The sequence below is a fragment of the Micropterus dolomieu genome, linkage group LG19, assembly GCF_021292245.1.
Source record: "Micropterus dolomieu isolate WLL.071019.BEF.003 ecotype Adirondacks linkage group LG19, ASM2129224v1, whole genome shotgun sequence".
Lineage (NCBI taxonomy): Eukaryota > Metazoa > Chordata > Actinopteri > Centrarchiformes > Centrarchidae > Micropterus > Micropterus dolomieu.
The window spans coordinates 24,543,945-24,553,297 of record NC_060168.1 but is presented as its reverse complement, the minus strand read 5'-3'; the positions used below and the strand labels follow the sequence as shown (position 1 = coordinate 24,553,297).

The 9,353-nt window shown below is 37.2% G+C and overlaps 1 protein-coding gene across 1 annotated transcript; it reads left to right on the top strand.

The window, feature by feature from the left end:
- Window positions 1–6,905: 6,905 nt before the first annotated feature.
- Window positions 6,906–8,551, top strand: LOC123957306 (signal-regulatory protein beta-2-like). Its single transcript, XM_046029999.1, has 6 exons — window positions 6,906–6,982; window positions 7,079–7,405; window positions 7,484–7,843; window positions 8,077–8,202; window positions 8,297–8,343; window positions 8,420–8,551. The coding sequence occupies exons 1-6, from the start codon at window positions 6,940–6,942 to the stop codon at window positions 8,549–8,551; spliced, it is 1,035 nt and encodes a 344-aa protein (XP_045885955.1). The 5' UTR covers window positions 6,906–6,939.
- The last annotated feature ends 802 nt before the right edge of the window (window positions 8,552–9,353 follow it).

Here is a 9,353-nt window from a genome sequence, read left to right as displayed (position 1 = left end):
AAACCCCCCCCCCCCCCCCCCCCCCCTTCCGTTGGGGTCTCCCCAGCAGTCAGTTGAAAGTTGATCTGTAACACCCCCTGCTCCTCTGTGGGAGAAAAAAGGAATTTGGAGTAGCTCCAACTTTATTCCATATAAAATGCACAAATCCACACCGTTGTTTCACTACAAAGTTACTTCTGCATGGCATCACTTTTCAGATCCATGAAAGAAACAGACACTCATGTATGTGCAATTTGCCAAAGAGTGCCAAGACCCGTTGGCGTCAGTTTGAAACGCACTGGGGATCTCCATAGCGGCATAGTTCACTGCTCTGGGGAAGCCCTGTTCTGTCACTTCTGAATGGTTAAGGTAGGTATATGATATTTAACAGAAAAGACCAAGTAAGGAGGTGGCTGGTGCGGACAGAAAGGCCAGAAACAAAAAGTCAACATTAAACATTATTATTATTTTATTGAAGTTGTGTAGGTAACGTAAGATGTGTAAGTTAAGCAAGTAACGTTACTTATCTTGCATAAGTTAACTGATGTACGTAACATAGTTATTCTGACACAAAGCATAATATTTTCCTAAACCTAACCAAGTACTTTTTGTGATGTTTCACAACGTTAATGTACCGTTACAAAATGGTGATATTTTGCAACAAAATAATAATAATAAAAGTACTTTTGTTTTGAAAATCTAAGTGGACATTGCATCTTGTTTGTTGCTAACTTGACCTCTGAGCCCTAGACGTTGAAAAACTACACTAAAGAGGTACCCAGGGCGTTACAAAGCAATGCCAAAGGGTCTTCACCAAGCGTCTATATGTGACGAGTTGGGAGTGTGCCTGAGGAATGTGTTGGAAGAATGTGTTAACATTAAGCATAGACCATTTCTTGCAATTATTGCAATGCAATACAGCAAATAATAATGTTACTAGTTACACCTGTGTGTAACATGTCTAAATGTATGTCTTTTCAATGTTGTTTTCACTCCACATTTTTCCATGTGTGCATTGAGACAAGAGAAAGAGAGAAATTAGTAGACAGGCAGTCAGTGGTTTTCACTGTGAACTGCTGTGTATTTGTCGACCACAACTTCCCACTAGAAGTATCCAAAAATACACAAAAATACACATACGATGTAAACAACGTTAGGGAATATCCACTCACATTAAAAATCCTCTGTATTTCTGGTCTCACAGCACTTTGTAAAGGCCTTCTACATGCCTGTCCAACAAGCAAAACCACATGCAACAGCTACACTAACAGCTGTGGTGGGCTGTTTCTCTGCCCTTTGACCAACCATCAAGGCTGTTTACTCAAAACAGACCTGTGCTTCAACAAGATATGTAGTGAGGAAAGAGCTGCACAAAGCTTCATCAGGTTAATTTTAGTTGAGCAAACTGAAATGATTGATTTAGTTTTTGATTATTAACATTCTCATTTAAAGTACAAATATTGTAGATTGTGTTTTTAAATATGCAACCAAAGGCATCTACAACCATATGCATTTTTAATCTTAGAATATACAATAGTTATATTAGTTCATGTTTTATTTTAATGTTAATGTATTCATTTATTGACCATTATTTTTTACAGCCTGCCACTTCATCACTGCACCAAGTGACTTTACCAAGGCTGTCAGATCGTTTTGCAGATAATCAGGAAATTTAAATTTAGATCAAGATGCTCTTCACAAAAATAGTGGGGTGGGACAAATGAATGATTAGCACCTCCCCCCCTGACAGCAACTACCAATGAAAAGCAACAACCTACAGAAAGGTTCAATAAACACAGTCATGACTTCGCGTGACTGGGTAAGTGTGTGTAACAATATAGTATTAATATTACAAAGAGGATGCTCTATATACAAAATTGCAGTGAGATGACTTTTGGTACGAATTGGTGCTACATAAATAAAATTGAATTGAATTGTGATTCGACTTGCCTTTTTAAAACAGGTAAAACAGCAGTTAAACCCAGCTTCCTGAGGCTAAAACAGAGAAGAAAGTAAAGCCCCTCTGTGTTAACACCTTAGTTTAAAGCCCAACCACAACAATGCTTAAGTTTCCACCCATCATTCTTTCTTAAGTTTCCATCCACCATTCTTTTTGTCACAGTGAGTGCGTGTTCATTCTTTGACTGTTTGTGTGTGAAAGTACAAAGCAGGAAACAAAGTATTTACTGCAGGGCTTTTGTTTTGAGTAGTATGTGTATAGGGGCTGGACATAGAATTGTGTCAGGAACTTGTTAACTTAAATATATGGTAAATTTTTATGTGTCAGCTGAATGTCTGTATATCTGTCTCTGTGTGTGAAAGTACAAAGCAGGACATGAAATGCTTTACTGCAGGGCTTTTGTTTTAAATGATATCCCTCAGACAAAAAAAATATGCTTGTTAGAAACTCTTAATAGCCTCACGTTGACTGCGTTCCTGTTATAGTGGGAGAGTGCTGCTACCTTTGACCAGCCTCCTGAAAAGAAGCCAAGCAACTCCAGAGAATAAGAATTAGAATCCGTACACATATGAGGAATTTCACTCAGGATTGTACGTGGCTCATGATGTGCTTACTCATACAATAATACAATGACATAATAATAAAAAACACAGGCTACAGTATAGAGAACACCAATATACACACTATAAACAAAAACAATATAGACAGTGCAGTGAGCAGAGTGCAAAGGATGCAGGAGTAAATTATTATTAGCCTTATTATTATTATTATTATTATTATTATTATTATTATTATGTACATGTCAGAGGTGGATGTGATAAACAAGTACACATACACATAGACATGTACACAGTGTGATGGAGCATAGTGCAAAGGATGCTGGAATAAATAAGTATTATGTGCAGGTGTTATTTACTTGAGGTAGGTGGATTTGGTATACAGTATATACAATATGAAAATGTAACAATATGAACAGCTCTGAAATAGTGAATGATGAATAAATAATAAAGTGGTAACCAGTAAACAGGTAGTTGATTAGAGACAGAGTTAGATGTTTCCATCTAATTGTCATGCGAATTTTAAGCGTACTTTTGAAATGTCCTAAAAAAAAAATTGCAAAATATTTGCATTTCCATCAGCTGGTTTGAAGCGAATAAACCAAGCTATTAGTTATGTCAGTAGTTGACATTACACATGGCTGTAATAAACAAGATGTATCAAACCAGAAACAAAACCAATCGCATGAACCTGATGGCCATTGATCTTGAATGGAAAATGGAGAGAGGTCCTCAGAAATGTGTTTCAAGCGGGCAAGTTGCCAGCCATGTCTCTGCACATTATGGGAATATCCAGTGTTATAACGAGTTTTGCATGCTTGCCAACAATTGCATGCACCTCCAAATAATGTTTTTAAACACTATAATATCCTTTGTGGGGTTCATCAATGGTGATAAATGATTTGAATTATATATTTTATGAATATTTAGTGTCGTTAATATTTTATTACACTCTGTAGAAGTAGCATTCATTGAGATTCAACAAAAATATGCTGTGATAAACCCGTTTGATCAGTGTGCAGAGCAAAGGATCTGAAAAGGACCTTTAAGAGGTGAATGCATGATTCGTCAGAACAGATGATGAAGGCTACCTGCCGAGATTTGCATCCACCTCTTTTCTCTGCACAAATGAGCGGTACCAGCCGCGAGGTGCATGAAATGCTCGGCAGCGATGCAGAACTCTGCACAAGTGTGCAAGACGCCAACAGCAGAAACAGCTAACTTTGCTATGTCAGAACCTTTTCGGAAAAAGTGTTTCCATCTCCCATTTAGCGCATTTACTCTTTTTCGACAAAGGCAAAAACCACCTCAAGCGAGAGTAAAAGCTTTTTAGCGAAATTAAAACATTTTTATTGAATATTGCCGTTTCCATCAAACTTTCAAATGCGATACTTCAAAATGTGCATTAAAAAACATTGATGGAAACACAGAAACAACGGCTGATTTCTGACTCACAGTAGTCAGAAATCAGCCATTCATTAGAGTGATGGCTTGTGGGAAGAAACTGTTCCTGAGTCTGTTGGTTTTGGCGTACAGGATGAATAGTTTAACAGCCCTCCCCAGCTCTCGTAATGCTGCGCTCTTCCTGCTGATGTGACTGACAGGCAGAGGGGGCGGGTCATCATTGATGATGTAGAGCATCTGAAGAGGCTGGCTCACACAGTAGTTAAGATGGCTTCTCTGTTTTATGAATCACTGCAAATAGCGGCATACCTGTTTTGTGCACACAAATCAAACAGGTTAATTTGATCTCTGTTAAACTAAGTGGTAGCAGGGTTGTACATTACATTACATTAATTCATTTAGCTGACACTTTTATCCAAAGCCACTTACAATTGCTATATATGTCAGAGGTTGCACACCTCTGGAGCAACTAGGGGTTAAGTGTCTTGCTCAGGAACATATTGGTGGATGCGTCACAGTAGGCAATAAACCCGGGTCTCTCACACCGAAGGAATGTATGTGTCTAATCCACTGCTCCATCACCACCAATGCACCATAGTATGATTAAAACTTTTGATTTGGGGACATAAGGTCCATACTCTGTATTACACGTGAAACATTTTTAATTAAAGGTTATTATATCTCTCTAAAATGACCACTTATGTAGTGAAAAACATTGTCAAACTTGGGGTCTAAAATTAACCTTTTTCACTGCGTGCCACTGTGGCAGGCTGTTGCTTTTATGTCTACCACTCAGAAAATGTATGTACCATATAATGTATACGCTAAATAAAACAATAATATACAGCTCATTTAGGCATACTTTAATGTAAATAATGCCTTTCAATGTCCAGTAATACAAAGAAAACATTACAAGCATGTTTGCATGCACAAAGGACCCCTGTCTTTAAGTACAAGATCATTCCACCTTACTTTACAATAACAACCAGGTATAGTAAAGGTACCAACAGATAACAAGAAACACAAACCACACAAGAATTTGAGGTTCACCACAATATATTACAGAAAGTGCTAAATGCATAACCCACTGTTCAACCCCCACTGAATGAGCCTTATTTCAGTTCAAATCTCTACAATATCTTCTCTAAATCAAAATTTCGGTGATATAATTAAAAGAAGAAAATGTTGATCTGATATTGAGTTTGATCTAATTTAGTCTTACAGCAATTATGCAAGTATTGAAGCCACACTTTACCAACAAAGCTACAGGATAACCAGAAATTTTCATTATGTTTAGAGCTAACAATGGCTGTTTAGATGTATAAATCCTACAAGGATTTAATGTTAATTTATGTTCTAGACATCCAAAATGTCAAACACAGTCCAGGTTCATACAGAGAAATAGTTTGTAGTAAAGCAGCTGTCATCCTGATAAATCCTGAGCTCCATCAGAGTTGTCTAAAGAAGTTATTTCAGGGGCTAAAAGTTCTGTTTCCTCTAGAGAGTTTCCTCAGTCTTTCCTGTTAAGTTTATAACTAAAGTTTTTAGTTTTGCTGCTTAAATGTCCCATGATATTTGCTGTGACATCATTAAACACGTAAAAAAACAAACAAAAAAACACTCATCAACACTCATCAATACAACACACAATAATAAAAACCCCTGGATGATAGAAATGTGACCCCCAACCCCTTCATTATACTTTATAATGCAGTGCAGTGAGGACACAGACATTTCAACAGAACTGTAGAGTAGCAGAGTAGGCTTCATGATCAAAGAAAGTTTTTATATCACGTCAACACTTCTGTCTATATTCACGGTCCTTCTCTCTAGCTCTTCCACATGAGCTCCTTATCTTTCATTCTATCTCTCTCTCTCTAATAGGGAAAAAATCTGGGTATGTGTTAAATCAGCAACAATTTGAAATACTAAACAGAAGAACAGTGAAGAACATCAACTAGACATAAATTTACTATGTAAATAAACAAAAATAAATTTAAAAAACAGTTCTCTTAAGACCAGCTTAAGTAAGCAAAAATAAATAATAAAATAAAATCTTCTCTGATGACCAAAATAAACAATAGTTGATAAATTCAGTTAACCACACATTTTTGTGGAAATGCATCAATTAAGTTTGAAGTACTTTATCAGGAACACCATCATGTCCACATTCTCAGGTGAGCGGCTTACTCTCCGTGAAAATGTCCCCTGTAGAAGAGAAAACCCTCACAGTGGGGGCAGATGTTGCTGGACTCCAACTTAGCTAAATGGGAACTGCACCTCCTCTTCCACCACTCAAGTTCAGCGATTTCAGACACAAAGTTAATTTTTGATAAAATGACCCGCTACCCTGTACGCAGGATAAGCGGTTGACGATGGATGGATGGATGGATGGATGGAAGATAAAATGACCACCTGAGCCGCCTAAAGAAGTTAGCTCTAGATCTGTGTAATATTAATATATAATAATTGCACAGTCTGTAGTATGATACATGATAAATACACAGTATTTACCCAAACACCTATCGAAATAGGTGTGTCTTTCAGGCTGACCTCCTCATGAGATGCTCGGAAATATTTGATTTCTGCATTTGACAAGGGCAACCCAAAACACACATAGGCTCTGGCCCATGTGAGGCAAAACCATCTCATTTGGAGAGGGAGCATATGTTCAGCCTGGCTTTCATCTACTCTGAAGGACACACTTCATAGGCCCTGGCCTTTGATACAGCCTATGAATCTTTCCTCTCGAATACAGATTTGCTGCCTAAAGTCCAGGCTCAAAAAAAAAATCCCTCATAGAAAGACATGCGTGTTCAAAAGAAAAGTGAAAAGTAAACAATTTTGACATTGGCTATGTAGGATGAAAAAGAGGTGCTATGTACAAAGACCAGTACGAGACCAGTGTGACAGGAAGTGCACTTTACATACTCTGTGATAACCAATGAGATGCATTGGATGGTCTGATGTATCACGGCCATCTCACCTCCTTCACTCAGTGAAATACCAACAAGTTTCTTAACTAGAGACATTGGCAAGATGATCCTGTTATGGGTTACACTGCTTGTTCTTCATCAAGGATGTAAGTGTTATTTATTTATTTTTATAATTTAGCTTCATAACTTTTCCACATCATACACTAACTATTTTATATATTGTATGTTTTCATTTCATTCAGATGCCTTAGTTCCAGTGACCACTGTTCAACTCGGTGACTCTGCGACCTTCACATGTGTTTTGCCTGATGAAGAGCTGAGCAGTAGAAAGCTCCACTGGTACAAGCAGCGTGCCGGGGATACTCTGAAATTAATTATGACACTGTGGAAATCTGCAAAACCTGAGTATGCACCAGAGTTTTCTGAATCAAGATTAAAGGTAAATACTGATAAGAATATTAGCAACCTGACCATTCTGAGGACAATTCAAGAGGATGAGGGAATGTATCACTGTGCAGTAACAGCATGGATTAATCCTGAATGGAGTGGGACATATCTGTTAGTAAAAGGTAATTGTGTGATCTACTTTTACAAAGTTTTAAACTGTCATTAAGCATGTTACATTTGATCTGTTTTGTATCACACAGGAGACACTCAGAGGACATCAAACTATACTGTCATTCAGGGGACAACAGTATCTGATCCAGACCGTCCAGGAGACTCGATAACTGTTCAGTGTTCAGTCCTCTCTGAATCTGACAACAAGACATGTCCAGGAGATCACAGTGTGTACTGGTTCAGAGCCGGATCAGATAAATCTCATCCAGACATCATTTACACTGATGGAAATGGACGTGATGAATGTGACAAGAGATCTGACTCTCAGAAAAGCTGTGTTTATCGCTTCTCTAAGAACGTCAGCTCCTCTGATGCAGGGACTTACTACTGTGCTGTGGCCACATGTGGAGAGATATTTTTTGGAGAAGGAACTAAAGTGGACATTCATGGTAACTGTATCATTAATATCCCTTTTGTAATTAGACTAACCCATAAAATCAAATAAAATTCTGATTAATTAAGTATTTATTATTCTCCCTGGTGTAGAGTAAGTAAGATGCTCAAATAAAATTAATTTAATGATGCAAAATGCTAAATCATTTAAAGATGAGGGGAAATTAAAAATAATTTACTTTTATTCATTACTAACATTCATTGTTTTTAACTTTTGATAATGTTCCAGGAGCCATTTGGTCACAAAAGGCCAGTGCAATTCTAATCCTGCTGTGTGCTGTCTTGGCTATAAGTCTGATTGTTATAGCCTTCCTCATTTACGGCATGAAAACAAGCAAGTTTGATTGTTCCAATGGTAATAGAAGTCACTCATAGTTAAATTAAATACTAAAGTTAAACTGCTGCATCCTTTTTTATGTCATTATCTATTTTGTTTTCTCAAAATTCAGCTGCTGTTGTCCTGCAAAAAAACTGCTTCAGTCTGAAAAGTCAACAGGTAATGAATTTAAAGTTGGGAATCATCTTATTAAACCAGTTATGAAGCTTTATGAGAACTTCATATATTTTCTCAGAGAGATGAGGACACATGGATTTATTCTGCTGTCGTCTTCGGCATGATGAAAGCTGACCGTGCAATAAAGGATGCAAAAGCAGCGGAGAGAGAGAGGATCTACGCTGCTGTCAAGGCTTTTGGGTTGGATTAGTGAGTTAACAGGTCTGTTTGTCATCAGTTAGTGCTCTATGATCCAGTTAATGTTAGTCTGTAGGTTTTTCAAGTAGAAATCTCTTCTGTTAACATGGACATTGTTGTCTTATTACCCCTAAAGTTACGGCAAATTTATGGTGATGGACCGAATATCAGAGAGGTTTACAGATTTTAAATTAGAGAATAAGAATGTGGTATACTGGATTATTATTATTTTGATCCTAACAATAATTTGGATCAGTAATCAGTATCAGCCAGTACCCTGTAACGAAACTGGTACTGGGAGAGAGAAAGTCTGATTAGATGATATTTGAAATTAAGTTTATTGCATCATGAATGACTTTTTTTTGGAGAAAGACACTGTATGGCCATAATATTTATGCATGTTTCTCTGTATTGTTTTTGTTGTGTGACCCCGCAAAATATTTGTGAACAAACAAAACTGTGTCATAGCGTTGCTACTGCTGCCATTGTGCAAAAACAAGTATTGGTTTTTCTGGAGATTTCCAAAGACTTGCCAGAATTACAGAATCCATCTATCCATCCAACCATTATCTTCAATGGATAAGCGGTTGAAATAATGGTTATCTTCAACCGCTTATCCATAATGGGGATGGACTGGATTTCAGAATCTAATACTTAAATAATTCGACAACAACAGCATTTTTTTACTAATTGCTGAAGATACAGTTACTTCATATCCATTTTCAGCACTAGAAGCAAACATGTTAACAACATGTCCTTTTACAGAAATACTTGCTCACATTCGTTGGCCATGAATTAACAAAGCAACTCAAAAG

What these genes read in the sequence shown, in the direction of transcription:
- LOC123957306 (XM_046029999.1), top strand. Translation starts at nt 6,940, where the DNA reads ATGATCCTGTTATGGGTTACACTGCTTGTTCTTCATCAAGGAT. An exon ending in GACATATCTGTTAGTAAAAG is followed by an intron (nt 7,406 to 7,483) that starts GTAATTGTGTGA and finishes TGTATCACACAG; the next exon opens with GAGACACTCAGAGGACATCA. An exon ending in AACTAAAGTGGACATTCATG is followed by an intron (nt 7,844 to 8,076) that starts GTAACTGTATCA and finishes ATAATGTTCCAG; the next exon opens with GAGCCATTTGGTCACAAAAG.